Raw genomic sequence first — 22,380 nt, forward strand, 5'->3', positions numbered from 1 at the left:
AAATATCCTAATAACTGAATGGCAAGATAGGTAGAAATAATTAAAGGTGGAGCCCGGGGGAAAAAAAAGAATAATTATACCTCCTGGTCATAATTTGACAATTTTTGCTTAAGTGAAGAATTTTCTGTCCTGAAAATCTTCATCTTTTCGTAAATGTGCAGTTCACTGACTAAAAAGAGAAAAAAAATACATAGATTATGATCACCACATGAAATTGAATTACACATGTATTATCAGCAAAGACATGTTAACTACCATGATGAAGAAAGAGAACCCCTTAGCATATCTATTACATCTTTAAAAGCAATCTGTAATTAATTGATATAAGGGTGTAAAATATTATTAAAATTTAAGAAAATATAGTAAATTTTATTTCAAAGATGGGAAATATAGGAAAATGTTATAGGTTGATATTCATCCCTTTAAAGAAAGCTTTTCTTCTCAGAATATGGGATAACTTCTAATACATGTTACTCGCAAAGAGAAACAGAACATTCAAGCATACAGGGTTGCATTACAGTTCCTTAAATTATGTACCTATAAATAGTTATTGTACTGATTAAATCATTAGCACAGGAACACTGTTCACTTCTAATAAATCTGGAATAAATCGAAGTCAATCGATTTAAATTAAAATCATGCTCTTCCTACACCATAATTTATTCCTCATCTCCTATTTTAGTTGGCAACATCATCATATCTTTTACCCAAGCTAGCAATCTGGGAGTTAATAAATAAATTAGACATCAGAGGTCATTAAAACTGCTACTCAGGAGGTAGAGATGGGAGGATGGCAGTTTGTGGGCAACCTAAGCAAAAAAGTTAGTGAGATATATCCCACAGAACAAGCTGAAGGCCAGGTATAGTGGTTCATGCTTGTAATCCCAGTTACTTGGGAAGCAGAGATCAAGAGGATTACCATTCAAAAAGGAAGACTGGACAAAAAGTTAGCGAGACCCTGTCTCAACAAATAGCTGGGTATGGTGGCATTTACCAGCTACTTGGGAAATGTAAAATTCAGTCCTACCCACCCAGGCATAAATACAAGATCCTATCCCAAAAATAACTAAAGCAAAAAAGATTAGGGGCATGGCTCAATTAAGCACAAGGCACTAAGTTCAAGCCTTAGTACCACCAAAAAATAATAATAATTTATGTAAAACCCATATCAAACTCTAATATAGAAGAATAGTACAAGTGTTAAAGTAAGCTTAAAAATTTACCTTCATATAATTTATCCTTTATCTAGAAGAGAAAGAAATAAAATTCAATTTGATGTCAATCATTTGATTCATAGGAGCATATTGTTAATACAACAGTCAGAATCATAAACAAATGAGATAACAGTTTGGTTCCAATAAGGAAAATTAAAAAGAATTTCAAGCCTAGCACTGGTGGCTCACACCTGTAATCCTAGCAAAGATCAGGAGGATTGCAATTCAAAGCCAGCCTGGCCTATCTTGAAAAAAAAAAAACACTACAAAAAAGGGCTGGCAGAGTGGCTCAAGCAGTAAGTGCGTCTGCCTAGCAAGCATGAGGCTCTGAGTTCAAACCCCAGTGCTGTCCAAAAGGAAAAAAAAAAGTATTTCAAATTTAATTGGTATCGCTATTTCATAAATAGCCTCAATAGACGAAACAATAAGGTATGTATCTTATTTTACAGCTAAAGATATGCTTACATATGTAATAAATGAGCATCAATCTTATGACAGGAATACTTGCCTTTAATAAAAGTGAGTACTACCTTCATAATAAATACATTAATGCTTTATTTGCTCAATGTCATTTATTTGACACTGCCAGTAGCCAGAATAAAGTCAACAATGACCATTGAAAAAAAGACTGAGGAAACAAAATTAAGGGCATAATCTTTGCACTAAAACATGCCTCTTTCACTCACCAGAAAACATCTTAGAAATCCTATTCAAAATTGGCTACTGACTGAATTTAGGAATAATCTAATAGGGATACATCATCTGATTTTCCGGACCACTACAACTGTGGTAATAAATCTGAAAGGGAAGGGAAGACTGCTAGAGGAGAATGCATAAGCAACAAGAGAATTGACAGCTGACATCTTCCTGAAAGGGCAAAAACTGAATTCTCCAAAGACACAAATGAATTAAGAGAAAGTGTATTGCTAAATTTTCTTATAACTTATAATACATTTCTCATGTCAAATGTTAAAAATGGTGATGGGATACTCAGAGAAGGCTACATATCATCCATGGTATTTAAGTATTATTACAGTATCTAAAATATCTCTTATACTCTTGATAGAGAAAAATGCATTTAGAAAACTCAACAAGGGAAAGAGAGGACTACTTCTCTAATGTCATAGCCTCATTAATCAGAGAATAAGCTTCCTTTCACCCAAACTAGAAAGCAAGGGAAAGTAAAAAGAAGCAAAAAGCTAGAATCTAAGGGAAGGCTCCGAAGTTTGCAAAGGTAAATGCTGAGATTGGAGGAGCAGCAGTGTAGGACACTGGGCTGACACAGCCCAGTGAAAATAGAAACAGGTATTAGGGTTCTTGAAAAGGGAGAACAAAAATAAGAAGTACAAAATGTTTTCACTTTTCCCCTTTCCCACTTACCCTTCTATTCTTTTTCCTTTTACTTAAGGAAAAGTTCAGTGAGGTTAGAAAAGTCCTCATAGGAATCCAGGCAAAAGATTCTTCTTCGTAAGAAGGCACTTTTTTTGTTGTTGTTGTTTGGTTTTTTGAGGCAGGGCCTGACTATATAGAGCTGGCCTGAAACTCTATGCAGACCCAGTAACTAGGCTGGCCTTATACTTGTGATAACCCTGCCTCAGTCTCCAGAGTGGTAGGATTATAGGTTTGCACCTCTATGCCCAGCTAGAAAACTTACTAATAATGATATGTCTAATATAATTAAGAAATCAGAAAAAAAACAAAACAAAAAAGAAACCTCAGTTTAGAAAGATTTGCATCTAATGGTGTGGGCCACAAAGTTTCAACTGAACACTTTTCATTTGCAAAGCTCCTTTACATGCAGTAATTTCCCCCCAATTTCACTAAACAACTATGATGGAGAACCACCTCCAATATAATCACAAATATGTATAAATGTGAGCATGTATATGTGTGTCTATATGTATCTGAAAGATAAATTCTGCTCAGAAAAAGACTAGGGAATGAAAATTTTAATGTATCTTCTGAGCACAATTAATACCTGATCAAATCAGAAAATCTAGGAAACATCTATATAAAGAAAAGACTGAAAAGTTACTTTACCTCCTAGACATTTCTATCATTCTGCTGTATCTATTTGTAGCATTTTGTCCTACATGTATTTGTGTTTATATAATATACAGGTTAACAGTATTTTGAAGTCTTAGTTTCTGCTTTATTCTACTTCACATTAAATTATAAGCATTTTCTGTATCCCAAGTCTTTGAAATATATAAATCTGCCTAATATTCCATTATGTGTATGTACAATAACTTAAAAATTCCCCTACTATTATTTAGGTTGTGCCAAATTTTCACTCAAATAAATACTGTTCCATTGAACACACTTGTGCAAGATCTTTAATGTTTAATCAGTTATTTCTTTAGGATGTATTATCAGACAGGACATTATGCTATAAAAGAGGATATTTATATATCCTGTCCCATTTTTAAAGGTTCTGATAGATACTATTAAACTACTTTTCAGGATGACTGTAAGAATGTTCAATTCTACAAATGTATACATCTGCACCTACCTAATCCTTAATCTTTAGGTTTTAATATAAAGAATTTACAAATTGAAGTTTTCTCATTGAGATTAGATACTTATCTTGTTCTCTTAAGTCTTTATCAACACAAAGATTACACTAAATTTTTTTAGAAGAGTTACCTGAATTACAAAGCTTGAATTATAACCATTAATTTGTGTTTCTATTAGTAACTAAAAGAGGAGCAAATAAAAGGGCCAGTGATTATAAAATACTCCATGTATTTATGAGTCAGATTATAAGTTAATTTACTCACAAAAACAAAAACTCTCCAGAAGAAAAGGTAAAATGAAGCCATTCCCAAAAAGATAGTGAGAATTACAGGTTTCCATGGTAGTCCATAAAAATCAGGACCAGGTTGAACATGTTCAGGCAATGTAGCAACCAGCTGAAATAGAAATATTAGAAAAAGAAGTTTACAACAAAGCAGTCACAAAGAATATCACAGAAATTCTAAAGCAACTTCTATCAGATAACTACTCCCCTCAAAAATCTTCAATGGCTCCTGATTCAAGAAAGAGGATATTAGCTGTCTCCTATTTAATTTTTGGCTTATAGTGTTTTGTGTACATATCTTTAACTCAAGCATATATTTCCAGTTCGTAATAGAACCTGCCTTATCATGTTGTCTAAATACATGGCTGGAATCCCTCTGAATCATACTTTTCTCTTAGATAACATGAAAAATTTAAATATAAGATAAAAGTAATTAACTTTTATTGCTGAAAATAAAACCTATAGGATAATGAAGAATACAAATAATCTGTTATTCCTCTACAACTTTTAATCTTAACTCCATTTTACTCTTACATAAACACAGAAGTCCCAAGTAACTTCAAATAGAAAGCTCTGAACTGTCTTTTGTGAAACTCAATGCCTAATTCTAAGTGTTTCCTCAAAGTGCATTAAACACCTGCCAATTATACACTGTTTGCACTGCCTTCTCTAAGTATGGGAGGTAGCTGTCAAACTGGCCCCATTCCGCAACAGTGCAAAGGGGAAAGGTCTGTAAGGACATTTTGCTATTTTGATTGCGACTGCATTCCAGAACCTAACACAGTGCTTGTTGCTTCGTAAGTGCTGTTTAAAAAAAAAGACCAAGTGACGAAAACTCAAATACACTTTCACGGGCCTCCCTCAAGAGCACAGCAACGTCCATACTTCTCCACCCTGTCAATTAGTGCCCCCCACCCGCCTGCCAGAGCTGGAGTTTCTTCCTGGGAGTGGGGACCGTCACCTCCAGTAGCTTGGCTATGAGGGCCGCGTAGAGCACCGACAGGGGTCCCAGAAGTTCCGCATCCCCAGAGGAAGCGGTGACAGAAGGCACAGTGGCCGGTACTGTGTCCATTGTGTAGGACAGCAGAGCGGAGGCGACGCGTCCCAACTGAACAACACACGACCCCTCTCTTTCACCGTTTCCTCCTTTGGAAGGACCCGCTCAGGGGATGGACTCTGGGAATGAACTTCGCCTTCCCAGCTGCCGGCCCCTTCCGCCCTCCGCCTTCAATAACACACGTCATCTGACAGACGTCAACGCGCCTACGCAGCCAGCCGCGGGGGCGGGGCCAGGGTGGAACCAACCAACAGCCGGCGTAGGCGGGGGGAGGACTGAGCGGGAGAGCCCAAGTAAGCGGAGACGCTGGTGAAGGAGAGTGCCAGTAATGGTTCCTTCTAATCAATTTGTTTCTCTGATTTTGGGTAGTTTTGTCACACTCGTGTGCTGATGAATACTTTGCTGAATACTCAAATGACCCTTCACGGATCTCCAGAGGTTTTTTCTCAAGGCAGCTTTCTTCTTGTGGTACTCCACCCTGTAAATTCTAGTTGCTTTGGTCTCCCTGGAACCTTAGCATAATCTCAACTTAGGGTAACCACTGGTTGTATTTGAGTTCTCCCTTTCTGTGCCATGCCCCAGTAACTCTCTTAACATAGCAAGCTGGGACAATTGTATTGCTCATGGCATCTGTTCCTTATGTTTCTGGAATTACTCTCCTTTGTTGCTTAATGTCCAATTCCTTGAAAATTGTTGGGCTGGCTGAGTGGCTCAAGTGGTAAAAGCACCTGCCTAGCAAGTGTGAGGCCCTGAGTTCAAAGCCAAGAAAAAAGAAAAAAATAAAATCTAAAGAAAATTGTTGTTTCATTAATTTTGACTCTTTTTTTTTTTAGTTGTTTCAGTTAAGAAGGTAAAAACAGTGTGTATAAAGCTATCGTAGCTGGCTATGGAAATCATTTGACTTTTTTTGTGTGTGATGTTGATCAAAGGGAGGGTCTCCCAAAAGCTACCACTGTGCTATATTCCCAGTCCCATTTTTTTTAATGATCAGATAGATAATAAAATTATCTAGGATGCAGTAAGGCAATAGCCAGTGTATTGCATATGACTGTAGTTACACTGATGTCATGGAAAACCATGATTTCTAGCATCAGAGAAAGAAAATACTAATCTAAGATACATGACATGACGTACAATTTCATACATCCTGAATTTTGATTGAAAGTATCCCTGTGATATTATGATGAATATTCACATTTAAAAACCCCACATATTCCCTGGCTTTGTTCTCTAAAAAGGCCTAGAAATGATGGCCAACTCAAAAGCAATAAGCAATCTTAGTACTTGGAATATAGTCTCTAAATACTGTTTCCCATGATAAGGAAGCAAGGCTCCTTAGAGAAATAGCTCCTTCAAGATTTGGACAGGAAATATATAAGATGAGCTTGAATATTTTGTCATACTAGAAAGCATAGTGAGCAGTTAGCAATGACCACTAGGTGGTGTCACAAGACCCAGGAGCCAAGCTGAAGAGATTCCCACTAGCCAAAACTAGGAGAAATTGAATATCAATAAGAATTACTATTCTTGACTGGATGGAAACACCAAATATTTTTAAATCCATGACATGACAATGATTCTCAGATAAGAGTTAAACAAAACCCTTTTTTCGATACTGTGGTGTTTCAAAACAATGTGTTGTGTAACACTGCAATTTTAATCTGGCTAAACACGTCTACATTCTTAAACATTTATCATTTCAGTATGGAAAAACTTTCAAAATCCTTTCTTTCATCTTTTGGAAATGCACACTGTACCATTATTATCTATAGTCACTTTACTATTCTCTCTGATTTTGTTTGAAATTTTTCATGATAAAATACTAAAATAAATTTTTAAATTAAGATATAACTTTAAATATTTAAAGGATTACTATGTAGAAAAAAATAGTTTTTGTTTTTTTTTTTTTTTGGTGTGCTAGGAGATTGAACCGAGGGCCCCATACTTATAGACAAGTGCTCTGCCACTTGAGACACACATCCAGTCATTTTGCTTTCAGTTTGTTTTTCACATAGGGTCTCACCACTGACTTGCCTGGGCTGGCCTCAAACCTTGATCCTCCTGTATCTGCTTGCCAAGTTGCTGGATGGCATTGGGTTTTTATAGAGGATATCATATGGAAGGAAATTTGGAGTCAATATGAGAAAGAATTAGCCAACAGAGAAATGTGAAGCCCTGTAAGGTAAGTGGCTTGTACCAGGAATTACTGTTACACGGGCTTATAACTACAAGAGGAAATTACCGTAATTAGTGAGAAACTGGACGAGTAGCCTTTCAAGGTCTCTCTTCTAACCCTAAGATTCTATGAAGTATCAATCAACATTGACTCTGGTGTAGTTCTTCCATTAATAGGGAATAATAATGGGGAATACCCATTATTCCCCAGTCCTATCAGATCACTCTACTAGTTATTTGAAACCTCACATCACTAGTTCATACATCCTCTATTTCCCCAATTTTCATCTACATTTGATAAACCCTTAAGCCTTTCAAAAATCAGATTTAGGCTTTATTCATCTAAGAATGTTTTTTTCCTAGCACAATGTCCTATAAATATTGGGACATCAAAATGTCTTTTGATAAGCCCCTTCAAGTCAGCATTGTGTAACAATGCATTCCTCTTGCCACTCATGTCTGTGTCTTCCCCACAATTAGAGACCATAATACTGCATGACATCTGTATCTCCAACCCAGGCCTAGAAGACAGCACTGTGCCTATCTAGAAATATAACAAAGAATTCCTCCTCCATCTGCAGGCTGTTAAATTTTCTAAGTGATGATGATTCATTCTAATAACCAAAGTATGACTTCTGTACTGGCTTATTCACTGGAAATTTTATTTTAACTGCATAGATCAAGCACACCTTTATCAAACCATGGAGAAACAGAAATGGTTTGGTTTTCCTCCACCTTTCCCATCATAGCAGCCCTTCTCCTGAATTCCCTGGGAATTCAGTGTCTTTCCACTGTCCACTGTCCAAATAAGAATTAGGAGGGTGATGAAATCCTGCAAAATGCCAGGCACCTCACCAGACACTTTACATTATCAAATCATTTAATTCTTACAACAGTTTGAGTAGGTATTATCTATATTTTTCAGATAAGGAAGCTGACATTAAAAATTTATTAATTTATAATAAATCAGTCTTATTGAAGATCAGAATGAAATAGTGATCAGTAGAGACTGGGAAGAGCAGAAGGACAGAAAGAAGTTAAGAGAGGTGCCAAAACATAGAGAGGAGGAATTTTATAGCATAATAAGATAACTACTGGTTAAAACAACCTATGAGCCGGGTGCTGGTGGCTCACGCCTGTAATCATAGCTACTTAGGAAGCAGAGATCAGGAGGATTGAGGTTTAAAGCCAGCCAGGGCAAACAGTTCGTGAGACCCTATCTTGAAAAACCCTTCACAAAAATACGGCTGGTGGAATGGCTCAAAAGTCCCAGTACCAAAAACAAACAAAAAAAAAACCTATGAGGCCAGGCATGGTGGCATACCCCTATAATCTTAGCTACTCAGAAGACAAAGGTAGGAAATTCACAGTCCAAGGCCAGTCCAAACAAAAGTGCAAGACTATCTGAAAAACAAACTACAAGAAAAAGGGCTGGGAGCATGGCTCAAATGGTAGAGCATTTGCCTAGCTGTGCAAAGCCCTGAGCTCAAACCCCAGGACCTCAAAATAAATAAATAAAAACCTATGATATATTTCAAAATGACTAGAAGAATACAACATTCCTGACACATAAAAATGATTGTTTGAAAAGATGAAAGTGCTTATTACCCTGACTTGATTATTACAAAATGTATCCAGGTATCAAATTACCCTAATGCCCCATAAAGATATACAAATATTATGTCTCAATAAAAAACAAAAAGTTTAGGAGTTTGCTCAAATTTCTAAATGATGACTTTGGAACAACCCTGGGTTATTTACAGAAACAACAACAACAAAACCCCTCTTTCCTACACAAGCCTTGAAATAACATAACCTACAGGAAACTACTGTGATTGAAGAGGTCACCTTCTCTACAGTCCTGAGGCATCTTGTCCTCCAACTTCTGAAAGCTTGTTCATTCCTACAATTTACCCAAAAGTTCGGTATCCATACCACAAAGTACCACAAGAGAGAGCTTAAGCTTCAAGACAGATATAATGTCTTATTTGGATTCTGACTCTATAAATATTCTACCATAGTGAATTTTTCTCTCTCCCTTCCTACCTCCCTCCCTCTTTCCTTCTTTTCCTTCCTTCTCTCCCTCCCTCTTTCCTTCCTTCTTTTCCTTCCTTCCCTCCCTCCCTCTTTCCTTCCTTCCTTTCCTTCCCTCCCTCCCTCCCTCCTTTTTTCCTTTCCTTCCCTCCCTCCCTTCCTTCCCCCCTCTTTCCTTCCCTCTCTATCTCATTAAGATATATTTGTTGTACAGAGGAGATTCATTGTGACAATTCTGAATAGGCTTACATTATTCATTGGTTAGATTACCCCCACCATCTCTCCCCCTCAACCTCCTCCTGCCCTACTTAAAGCAGAGGTTTCATTGTTCTATTTCGTATATGGAGTCGATCATCCATATTCCCTTACCTTCATTTCCTTGTTCACCCTCCCTCCCCATAAGTACCCCCCCACATAGACACATACTGTACCTATTTTACAGTACCTATTAATTTCTAAATCAATGTTCAAAGGGAATTCTCGATGTATCCCTACTGTGAGTATATTTTATGTTGGTCAGTTCAACCCCTTCCATTGCTCTCCCTTCTCCCTTCCCTCTCACCACTCATTTTCAACAGCTTTCAATACATATTGTTATATCCTCTACCTTCACAAATGTTATGTTTATGATATTGTTGATGCTCTATCATTCACTTTTCCCTTCCCTCCTTCGCCAAGTTCCACAGAGTAGTTCCACTATTATAAACCTGTTCTACATATATGTTTGCATATGATCATGTTGTTTTTGTGTATATGTTTATCTTTTGGATTTATCTTCCACATATGAGAGGAACATGTGACTTTTATCTTTCTAAACCTGATTTCATTTAACATGATGTCCTCCAATTGCATCCATTTACCTTCAAACCACATGGTGTCATTCTCTTCCTTATGGCTGAGTAAAACTCCTTACTATATATACGTACCATATTTTCTCGATCATCAGCTGTAGGGCATCTTGATTGTTTTCAAAGTTTGGTTATTGGAGCTGTGCTGCAATAAACATCAGTGTGCAAGTGCCTCTATTGTATCCTGACTTACTTCCTTTGAGTAGATGCCCAGGAGTGGTATCAGTGGATCATATGCCAGTTCTATTTTCAGCTTTTTGAGGGGTCTCCATACTGCTTTTCAAAATCACTGAAACTCATTTGGATCCTGACTCACTCTATAAATATTCTATCATAAGTGGCTCTTTCTAAGAGCCAAAACCTTCAAAGGATCCCTACCATGAATGGTTTACCTCTCCTCCTCATGGACACAGCTTCCTTTATGATACGCCCCACCTCCCTCCAATAGACACCATCCATCCCCCTTGAGCCCCACACTATTCATGCTTCCCTGGCTTCCCCACTTCATCTTTTCTTCAAGCCTCCAATTCTCTGACTGTGTTACTTCTTCTGACTGCCCACTGTCCCCAACAACAAACTCCATTTGTCCTTTGATTCTGCTTAAAATGTATCTCAGTTAACCTCTTTATCTATCATCTTCAAACCATGATAAGACAACTTATGGAATATACTGTTATGATCAGATAAACACTTCTCTTTCTGCCCATATCTTTTTTCTTTCTTTCTTTCTTTCTTTTTTTTTTTTTTGCAGTACTGGAGTTTGAACTCAGGGCTTCATACTTGATAGGCAGGTACTCTACCACTTGAGCCACTCCACCAGCCCAAAAGTGTTTATTATTATTTTTTTGCACCACTGGAGTTTGAACTCAAGGCCTCATGCTTGCTGGGCAGGTGTGCTTTTACCACTTTAACAGGGTTTTTTGGCAGTAATGGGGTTTGAACTCAGGGCCTCATCTCTGCCCAAATCTTATGATGTTTCATAAGATTGAAACATCTCCTTGCTAGACTGCAAGGTCTTGAGGGCAAGAACCAGGTTTTATAGCAGCAAATCCACCTTGTGTGCTAAACTAAGGATCCCTAATTAAAGCCATTCACCTATGGCTCATTTCATTTCAGGAGTTATCGTCAGAGGATCAGGAGTCATTTTCATAAAGACATTTTAAAGTCTTCACTTGATGCTCAATATCACCTTACAAACTGTAAGAAACCATGCCAAACTTACCTTCTCAGTTAGGTAAAGAACAAATGAATGTACTAAAAAGGTTGTGTTTTCCGAAGGTGACGCACTTGCTGGCTTTTCCATACGTATCTCTGGTTGCTCATCAACAGGATTATCTTCAGTTGCAAACAGCCCTAAGGTTGAGGGGAAAAACAGATTTTTTTCATACATTATATTAAAAATTATATTTATGCTATTTAAATTTAGTGGGTACTATTAATCACTATGCATTCTCCTAAAAAAATTACAAAAATTACACAGAGATAAAATTCCAGAATCTTAATTAAAGCCATAAGATCCTTCAATTGTAAAATGAACACAGTTCCCATCAGCCCCTTCCATCACTTTCCTGGCCATACAACTGCTACCACAATAATATTTCCTCATGGGAATTCAAGAAACAAACAAACAGAATTTTATGCTTTCACTATATAGACACAGTCACATTCAATAAACACTGATTTGGTGCTGGCAAGGTACTGTATTAGAAACTTCAGGTTGAAAAGGATTTGCAGGTGGAACATACCGAGGTTTAGCACAGCACCTGGCACCTTGCAGGTACTCAGTAACTAATCACTGAATGAGCAGATGACAGCTACATAAAGGAGAATATGGAAAATGAGAAGAGAGACTAAAGAGAATGACTTGTAGAATGGAAAACTGGCATGGAAGCTCTGTGAACGTGGTTCCAATTTACTTGAGAGGATCTGCACAAGAGGAGGAGGTGGGGCTGGGGTTTTAGTATGAGTTACATAAGCTGCAGCACATTTTATTAAACAGTTAGGAGTCCAATGTGCAGCTAGTGAGAGGCTGGCCTAGTTGCCTTTCAGGTCTCCCCCAACCCAAAGATTTTTTTTTTTAACTTTTCATTTCCACTTGATGTTTACTGTGTGCTGCAATCAAGTACTATTCACAAGTATCAGTGTATACTGGACTGCAAAGTTCTGTACTTATAATATAAAGATGCCTGCATCCTTTCACTATAGCCTAAAAAGTTTTACTTGCCATGTTGAGGCAGAAAATCAAAAAAGGAAGTGAGCTACTTTGAAATTTCATTCAAGGGATGAAGTGGGGGAAAACACAGAATTTATGAGTTTCAGAACAGTGGTTCTAAAACTTTGACTTGTACCAGACCAGACTTTCCTGGAGGGCTTCTTAATCACAGATTATTGTCCCTAACCCCCTGAGTTTCTGAACTTTCTGGTCTAATTGAAAAGTCTGTTTTTGAATACATGGTCTTCAAAGAATAATATTTTAGATAAAATGAGTTACACAACCAGATGCAGCCAAGCATTTGTTTGTAAGTTAGTTATACACTCTGACCTCTTTCCTATTTTGGGTCTCTATGTTCTGTCCTCCTTTCTTACCTTTGACAACAAAGATCCCAGCCAGTCTTCTTTATGATATGCTTCTACTTTATCAAGAAAAATTAGCAAGCTTTACCTGGGTCTATTTCTTTCTCAGTATTCAGCTTCTGGGATACTTCTGAGAAATCCATGTTCCCAGTCACGGGTTGATCCAAAAGATCAGGCTCTTCAGGTGGCTGTATATTGAGATCTGTGTTCTCTTGTTGGAAATTATCTTCTTGTGGTAGCTGCACCTCTATATGGGAGAAGAATGCACTGAGTTATCCATTCAGCTCATACCCCTGATCAGCATTCCCTTATCATACAATTCCTCAACACTGGCCCCTATGTCCTGACATACATAAGACCAGCCAGGCAAAGAAACAGGAGTTTCCATTTATTTATACTAATTAAAGGATGACTGTTCTACCTTGTCAAATGTACAGAGAATCTATTATCCCAGGGTATTTCATAAATTAAACACATTTATGGAAAGAACTTCAGTAACTTAACTCCCCCTGAAAATCAGCATATGCCCACATAATAAATGTGCAGAAGCGAATTCCTGTCAAGAGCAGAAATGTAAAACACTATAAAACTCTCTCATCCACACAGCATGTCTCTCAGAGACAAAATGGGGAAGGACATTCCACACATGGGCAGCCAGAGTAGCTTTCAAATATTTACAAGTGCCTCCAAGAGCCAGAGTGAACCCATCTCCTTCACTAAGCTCAGGACATAATCCATTGTTATTTTCATGATCATTTCTATTTAGCTTTTTATAAAGTTTCCTTCTGAAAAAACTAACCAATCTCAACTGTCCTAAGGAAAAACTAAGAAATCTCCCTCCATGCTCCAGCCTAAAAGAAAGAAGCGAGGGACAAGTGGGCTTGTGTTGGCCTTCTCCTTGGGGACGTGGACACAATGACCAGACTTCAAATAAGATATGAAGCAATTTGGTGAAACACTCCCCACACACACACACACACACACACACACACACATACTACTACTACTACTACTACTACTACTACTACTACTACTACCACCACTGGTTTCTCCAGCCTAACTCTACAAGATCACAGACAGGTACTTTACCTTCCATTGCTCCAGCCCATCTTTCCTCTGGTGGGGGGGCAATTTGGTGAAACACTCCCCACACACACACACACACACACACACACACACACACACACACACACACACATACTACTACTACTACTACTACTACTACTACTACTACTACTACTACTACTACTACTACCACCACTGGTTTCTCCAGCCTAACTCTACAAGATCACAGACAGGTACTTTACCTTCCATTGCTCCAGCCCATCTTTCCTCTGGTGGGGGGGCTGTGATCAGTGGGGCAGTTTCCTCCACCATGGAGTGCTTGTACCTGACAAAGTAGATCAGGTCTTGAATATCGTCTAGCACTGCAACCTCTTCAGATATGCTATTCTCCTTCACTCCCGGATCTTTACTTTGAGTCACTCGAGTGTCAAGCATTTTCTCTGCCACACTAAGAATTTGTGACTCGGAGGCACGGAAGACCTTATCTAGGACTTTTTCCACGTTGTAGGGCAGGCTTTCCTGTTGTGCGGACTTCAACTTTAATGACATTTCGTGTAGCATTGCTTCCAGTTCATGGACATCAAAGTACTTCAGGAACCGCTGCAGGGAATGCTGTTCTTTGAAGAAGCTACATATAATAGGTAAGTCCTCTCTGAGCCCACTGAGCTCTGGCTCCAGAGCTATAGGTGGGCTCCAGTGCAGTAAGTCATCTTCAGGATCTTCTGGAGCAGGGCCCTGGCTGTCTGTGCCCATGAGTTTCTCTATGCCCTCAGGGTCCTCATTTGAGATTTCTTCTTCCCCAGGCTTTTTCACAAGTCCTGAGGTATTCAGATGTTCCTCATGGCTATCTTTTTCCAGATCATCAGGATCTTTATGCTGAAATACTTCACCTAACTTTGGAGTCTGAACTATTTTCTTGTCAGGAAAGACACTTACTTCAGATGGTCTCTGGGCTTTCTCATCTGCCAAAGGGCTTTCCTTTCTGCCCACTACTACATTATCTGATTCTCTGCCCATCCTGTCTGCCCCTTTGGATGTAGTGTCACTTGTTTTTTCAATCTCCAAAATCATATTAGTTTCCTGTTTTTTTCTTTCAGTTTCTGGTTCAGGTTTAACGGTCACTGAAATTACTTCTTCAGAAACTTGCAGATTAACATCTGACCTCTTATTCTGAATACCTAGATGTGTTTCTTTAAACCGTTCTGCACTGAGAGCATTTTCATCCTCCAGGAGCTCTTCAGACGGATAATCGTCCTCATCTGCTTCTGGTTTTTCAGTATGAAAATGTGATACTTCCATGCTGTCTGACTGCTCAGTTTTTTCTACTTCCTGTGTCCCCTGTGTTGCTTGGTGATAAGCCAACTGTGCATCTGCAGGATTCTCTGTGCCCTCTTCTTCAGAGAGTCCTATCTTCTCATTTACCTGCTTATTGACTGTGACAGCTACGTCACTTTCTTGCTGCCAAGAAATATTTCTTCCCAGGACAGGGACCTTTTCTTCCAGTTTTCTTGACAAACCAACGTCCCCTGAAGAGGAGAATCTTGGTTGATTTTGAGTTTTAAGATCTTGTTTCACTTTAAATACATGATGTTGATTCTCCATTGAATGTATATGCGCTTTTGGTCCACTTACTGAAACACCTACCTCCTCTGTCCTATCTTTGGATGCATTATTCTCTCTCAAGAGTGGTGTGACACCCAAAGTTTCCTGGTTATTCTTTTCTTCAGTCATCTGACTCCTCATACCTTTATGTAGAGATTTACTCTCTGAGCTATTGTCCAAAAGCTGCTCTCCAGATTTTTCTTCATGAAGTGTTTCTTTTGAGATATGAATAATTGCTTCTTTTAGGTCATTTTCTTTGTTTTTGGATGCTGCTTTTAATGTGTGTTTTTCCTTTTTAGCAGCTGGCAAGATGAGCTTGTTATTTTGAGGAGAACTGTGTGCAGCACCTTCTAGCTTTACACCCACTAATTCTGACTCATCCTGCACCAAGCCTTGCTTGGACTCCTGAATGTCCTCCCCTTTTCCTTTAATGTCAACTTCTGTGTCCATTTCGAAGTCATCATTTGTTTTAGAGACATCCACAGAAAGACCATCTTCAGCATTCTCAGGGTCAACGTAACCCATTGCCAATTGTGGTCTCCCCTGTTTGCTATCTGGGACTAATACATCGTCATCCTCCTTTTCTTTCTCTGAATTAGAAATCTCTGAATTCATCATACCTGCTTTTTCATCACTTCCTGTGACAACAGAGAAGAAAGTATCCTCCAAAGTTGTCAGTATATTTTTATCATCATTTTTTATTTCAGGGGGTAGAGTCACCTCAACTGTATCCCCTTCATCTGAATTTTGCTCTTTATCTGTTGACTGTTTCTCTATTCCATACTTCATTGGTGTTTTCACATTTTCTCCATCCATAAATGTTAATAATGATAATTCATCAGAGTTGTCTGTATTCTCCTCTTTTTCATTTTCTACCACATAATACTGAGGATCCAAGTCCTCCTCAAAATCATCTTCTAACGAAGTAACCAGTTTGGTTGTCTCATCGTCAGAAACGAGTGCATCAGCTGTTGAGCCAAATTTTGTTTCCAAGTCTAGAGTCATTTCTGTCTTCAAAAGTTTGTATGTGTCAATCTTCTGTCCATTTGAAACCTGAGAAATATTGCTGGTTTTGTTTTCACTTTCTGGCACCTGTAATTTATCTTGCAACATTTCTTCAAAAGGATCAAATGCATAATACTCTTCTTGAGCATTATCTGCTTGAGTGCTTTCATGGAATTGGCTCTTCAGAGCCAAATACTGCTCCTCTAGTTCTTTAGTGCTTTCTAAGAAAGCACTTTCTCTTTCCTCTGAGTTGGCATCTCCTAACTCAGGTTCAGGTTCACTTTCCTCAGATATGTCAGGAGGTTTTTCTACACCCTGAGAAACTTTTTCTATACCTTTGTCAGAATGGTCAGTTGCGGAATCATACAATTTCAAAAACCCTAAAAGTTCTTTTACGTTGTAATTATTAAATTCATCTCTTCCACCATCAAAACAGACAAAATCTGTTTCCTGTAAGTGAAAGAAAAACATTAAGGTGTCAACAATCAAGTGTCACAAGAGCAACTCTTACTCATGCTAATGAGAGATAATTTGAAAATTATGCTTGGCTCAGGGAGGGCTTTGGATCAACATTGGGCAATGACTGTTCTTTGGATGTGTAGAAATGGGAGGCTGGAACCCACTTTCTACCTGAGTAATAGTCTTCATTTCCCTTCATTCTCTCTTCCTCAAGAGAAGAAGGACTCACGTGGCTGGTGAGTTTGTTCGACCCCATCCCTGTTTTATGTTTGCTATCTGGGATTGCCAAAGGATAAATAAATATTCTGTTCCCCCATGCTGTGAGTTTTATAGGGACAGTGACCCTTAGGTAGGCTCCTAGTTGGCCAGCTCTTCCATGGCTGGGTAAGTCTTTCTTATTCTAGACTGGGAAGTTAGAAAGTCCATTAATTCTGCATTATTTTAAAATATGGGTCATATTCTTTAAAAATCATAATAAATAAATAATAGTGGCATTTTGGTCCATCTGCCTGACACTATGTCTTCAATTTGTTCTGAGCAAAAGAGAGGGGAAAGTGGGGTATCTATGTATTGGGTCCCACACTCCTTATATCTACAGCTGATGTTTTGGGAATTCACCTGATAATAATCTTTCCAGGAGAAGCTGGAAGACCATTTAGTCCTCTACACAATACTCTGCTCACCCAACTAGAAATTGGCAGAATCACCTTCCTATCAGGCTCTAAATTTACATGGATTTTGGCAAATATTTTTCCTTGGATTGAGAAAGATAAATCAGTTTAAGAGGTATCTTACTGAGGTACAGATGCATGGGAAGTAAAAATTTGAAGTGCCAAAGAATGATGTCAAGGGCACTCCCACTTTTATTATTACCACAAGAACAACTTGAAAGCAAAAGTCAGCAAGATGTATATACTGTCTCTAAATTAGGGTTCTAGGCAGCCATTAAGATGTGCTTTCAGGGGCTATCCATAAATGTATCTTCTCGCCCTTTCTCCACTAGTAAGCAAATTAGCATAAAAAGAGCCATAAACTGAGTGGAAAGCTAAGAAACCAACAAAAATAACTTGCCTCCTAACCAAACCTTCATAATATTCAACAGAATGATTTCTTCTGCCCATCACATGCATTTCCAAGTCATTTTCTCTTTCTCTCTCTCTCTTTTTTTTTTTGGTGGAACTGGGGCTTGAACTCAAGGCCTCACACTTGCTGGGTGGACACTCTACCACTCGCACCGCTCCACCAGGGCCCCTCCACCTGCCAAGCCATTTTCTTAATACCAATGGGGAAGTATACTAAGAAGGCAGAATCCAAAACAGGTGAGGTCTCTGTGATTAACATACTGCTGTCTCTCATTTATATGCCAGCCAGTCTCTTTATCAGCAGTAAGGCCCAACAGGCAATAGGACTGATGTCATGGCTCCTGAGATTATCAAGAAATTTTAAGAATAGAAAAAGCTCTGTGACTTTATTCATTCTGTCTATCTCAACTAAGAACTGCCCTAGCCCAGCAGCTTGTATGCGCTGAGCCACTCCAAAGAGCTGCCGAAGGATGATTCAATGAAGGTGAGCACCAATTACTATAAATTTTAAAACTCTGGAAAATGATTCCAAATTAAAATCTGATACACAAATGTTAGGTGTGAATATGACCAAAACATATTCAAAGACTTTTGAAAACAGTTAACTGAATACAACTGATGAATGTATAGGCTAACTTATAGTTGAAAACAAAACAGAACTCTACAACTTACATCTGTAGGGACTTGAAGTTCTTCTTTAGTGTATTCATGGAGTACCTTGATTAAATCCTTTGGGAAATATCCAAAGATACGTCCAACCTATATGAATGAATGGGCAAAGGAGTCAAATATTAATCAAATCTATATGAGGAATATAAATGAGAGACTTCTTAGTAGTGACAGGAAATATACACATAGAGAGTAGGTAGATATACACAAGAGAGAGAGAATATTATTGAAATAATTACACTGATATTATTAATCCAGTAAGAATTAAATCCATAATATTGTTAAACCAACATTTCCAAAACCATTGATGTTTTCTTTTATATATCCAGTTTAATTCTAAACACCTGACACACAAAGTTAGATTTAGAAGTAACTAAAAGATCTGCATAAGATTATTATTTACTATATGATTAAAATTGTGAAAATCATAAGCTGGTTAGAGACATATTTCCAAATAACCTCTACTAAGAATTTACCCACACATTTTATAGCATTGCTTAGAAGCCAGTACTTGTATCTTCCTTAAATTACAGCCATGAAAATTAATAAGTAAAAAGAATACAAAATTTCTGAACTATATGACTACCACAAAAAATGGCAAATACTTACTGATATTTCATGCTGTGCTAGCATTTTCAAAAACTGCATTTATAAGTGTTTGAGGGGAAATTAAATTTCAAGGAAACACAGGCTTATATCTATACACCAAGTTTTAGTTCCATACAAAATAAAACCTGTACAGAAAATAAACATTTTTGGCACCAACAGCTATGCTACATAAAGTGTATATAAGGTACATAAATTTCCCCTTGAGAACACACTGTCTTTTACTGAGCTACTATCTGAAACAGTATCTTTTCCCAAATCATTAAAGAGGACTGATTTGCAAATCAAGTACACAAATAGAAAAAAGGGTCATCTTATCCCTAATTCTAAAATATCCCCATTCAAGAGTGCTCTTGTTATATCTGGAAACCATTTGAAGGCCAGTATTAGCGGTACAATACTGCTATGAAGATTAGATAAGACAGGGCAATTAAAAGCTGCATTACTGGCAGATAAAGTCTGAAATTCTAAGAAAACAAAACAAAAGACTGCAAAATGAGAACTAAGAAGCAGGAATGAGAGTCATTTTGAAAAGAAGAAGAGAGGGTTTTTAATTTCTTAATTATAAGGCTCATAAAATGAGGGGAGTCTATGGGTAAATACACTTTTCACCTCTGAGGAAAATTCTATTAAGGTTGACTCTAAAAAAAGGAAAGGAACCAGAGACATATGGAGAAAGGAAAGATAAAAATTTAATCTTTATCCATTGAGACATATGTTATATAAAGCTCCACAATTAATATACCAGGTGGTATCTCATTTCTTAATGATCTGATGAAAAATGGCATAGAATCATGGGTCCTCAAGACTGGAAGCAATTTTTATGTCTAATTTTGCTTCCATGTATTATCACTGCCATGGTACTCTTGGTTTGATTTGGGGGTGGAGGAGTTAAAAGAATTGCCTCAAGAGAATAAATTCTGCATCAGCCAGTATCAGAACAAACATAATTAAGTGCCTCCATCTTGTAAGGAAATAACAAAAGGAGGAAGAATAAGACATGACAAAAGGAAGAAAGACATGAAGAACACGGAGAACAGTTCCAAGAGTGAAAGCTATCAAGACATCCCAATTAGAGATTTGAAAGAAACAGAATAGATTTTTTATATGGAGTGATGCAACTGGGATTCTGTCTAAATAAAGAGTTGTACCTTACCACTTGATGTTTCAAGATTCTTCGTGAGAAATATGGAATAACAAAATAAACCTATTTTTCTCATGAGGCATTTCTAGAGTCTTATTTTCTGTCTGTGTGGTGTTCATTGAGGGCATGATCTCTCACATTTGGGACTGGGAACAGTTCTAAGTCAGAATAATCCTAAGGGCATCAAGGATACTTGCTACTACTTTAAGTAAACAAAGATTCCACATATCACACTTTTTAAAAAGGAAAGGACAATACTCCTAAACCTCTCAACCAGGTCACTGCTAGACAATCTTCTGATTAAGAACATCAGAACATGATGAAGTCACTGATGTCTGACATCAAGACATCCATAAAGCTGGCTGGGAACAGAAGACTTGGGGGGTACTTCCAGGCACCAAGTTTCTGAAAAGCAGGGAGAGGATGACAAACAAAAATAAAAAAAAAAAAGCACACAGAGAACACAACAGTTTTTTTTTTTTGTTTTGTTTTGTTTTCAGTACTGGGGCTTGAACTTAGGGCCTACAACTGGAGCTACTCCACCAACCCTTTTTTGTGGTGGATTTGTCCAAGATAGGGTCTCGTGAACCATTTGCCTGGGCTGGCTTCGAATCCTCCTGATCTCTTCCTCCTGAGTAGCTAGGATTATACTTGTGAGCCACCGGTACCCGGCTAACAGGTTGCTTTTTTAACAGACTAAGAATCAAACAGGATTCTCTTCCAGGGCCAACACTTTTTTTTTTTAACAAATATTATTAATATAGAAAAAAGAGATACATAAAGTTATCTTTAAACTTGCATGTATGAAACAGTATCTTGCACATAGTTTACAAGATTAAGTCTAATGTCCATGGATACTTCCTTTTGGAAGCAATGAATTTACAGTTAAGAATTTTCACGCATTCATCATGTAACGTCAACCTTTATGGTTTAAGTAGTGTTCTGGAACTTGATGCTGAGGGGGAGTAACCAGAATTAGTTTGGTTCAGTTTCAGGAGTCTCTACTGAGCCTCTGTGCCAGGCCTGAGGCCTGCTAGGATCACAGGACCATCTTGTTTTTTCAGTCTAGGTTACTCCCATTCTAGACCCCAAGAAAACAGTTGTTTAAATTGAATTGCTAAGTAATTCAATCCAAAGTAAGAAAATAAAGATTGTTAAATTTTTACTTACACTTCCTGCCCAAACTTGAGGTGATCCCCCTGTCAGTTTATAATAGACATACACAGGGTCACCTTTTTTAAAATTCACAAAACGGCAATCCGGGCCTGTGAAATCTTCGAGAGCTTCACCCCGGTACATTAGTACTGCATATAAAGATAGAAAAAATAATCATCAGTTAACACTGGAACACCTATTTGCAAAGCACACAAGGACACCTGACAAAACACACTTCACCCAAACCCTTCATACAATATAACATAGACCCAAGCCCTGCTCCTCCTACTGCTGGTTGTGTTTGGTGACATCTGTTTGGACACAGTCCATTTCCCAAGTTATGTTACAACCGGGAGTCCTTTAACAGCTTGCCTATTCTGAGAAAGCAATTGTGATGTGAGTCTCCAGGTAACTTGTTTTGAGGAAATCAGGTAGGATGGTGCATGATAGCAAAGAACAGCAAACATTTTGCCATATTTAATGGCAAAATGAGAATAGGCCAATTTTGTTCAGGGAAAACAGAAGGGGAAAATAATGGCACTTGTTCCGATTTTGCAGTGTTTTCTCACCTCGGCCCTAGGACTAGCTCTAGGAATAGTTTAACATAAATTACAGGTGCATCCTTTCGATTTCTTTAATGCTATTAGAGTGACACAAACAATTAAAATTACTAAATCTAATTTTGTTAACAAATTGGAACACAGAGAGCTAAACTGTAGGCTTTGGGGCCTTTTTACAATGAACTATTTTCTATATGGATTGCTTATAATTTATGAATAACATCGTCAGTAAATTACAACTTTACTGGAGACCAACCTGCACCCCAAAAGAATTGTGGGTGGGCAAATACATAGGAAAGGATTCCTCCCAGCAACCCAAGAGACTTAAGCT

At 37.9% G+C, this 22,380-nt stretch overlaps 1 protein-coding gene across 7 annotated transcripts in view; it reads right to left on the minus strand.

Moving 5' to 3' along the window:
- Mia3 (MIA SH3 domain ER export factor 3) overlaps positions 1-22,380 on the minus strand; it is a 63,201-nt gene that overhangs the window by 14,479 nt on the left and 26,342 nt on the right. For 6 of the 7 annotated variants that reach the window (XM_074048265.1, XM_074048263.1, XM_074048264.1 and 3 more), the window contains exons 2-9: positions 21,505-21,638; positions 18,588-18,674; positions 14,010-16,824; positions 12,791-12,949; positions 11,351-11,481; positions 3,995-4,126; positions 1,224-1,245; positions 81-169 (exon numbers count right to left, since the gene is read on the minus strand). In XM_074048265.1, the coding sequence (XP_073904366.1) occupies positions 81-169; positions 1,224-1,245; positions 3,995-4,126; positions 11,351-11,481; positions 12,791-12,949; positions 14,010-16,824; positions 18,588-18,674; positions 21,505-21,633 (3,564 nt within the window). In that variant the 5' untranslated portion in view covers positions 21,634-21,638. Of the gene's footprint in view, positions 1-80; positions 170-1,223; positions 1,246-3,994; positions 4,127-4,975; positions 5,267-11,350; positions 11,482-12,790; positions 12,950-14,009; positions 16,825-18,587; positions 18,675-21,504; positions 21,639-22,380 lie in introns of those variants that run through there. The other variant, XM_020160422.2, reaches the window with a different exon arrangement.

Source organism: Castor canadensis, chromosome 11, assembly GCF_047511655.1.
Source record: "Castor canadensis chromosome 11, mCasCan1.hap1v2, whole genome shotgun sequence".
Taxonomy (NCBI): Eukaryota; Metazoa; Chordata; class Mammalia; order Rodentia; family Castoridae; genus Castor; species Castor canadensis.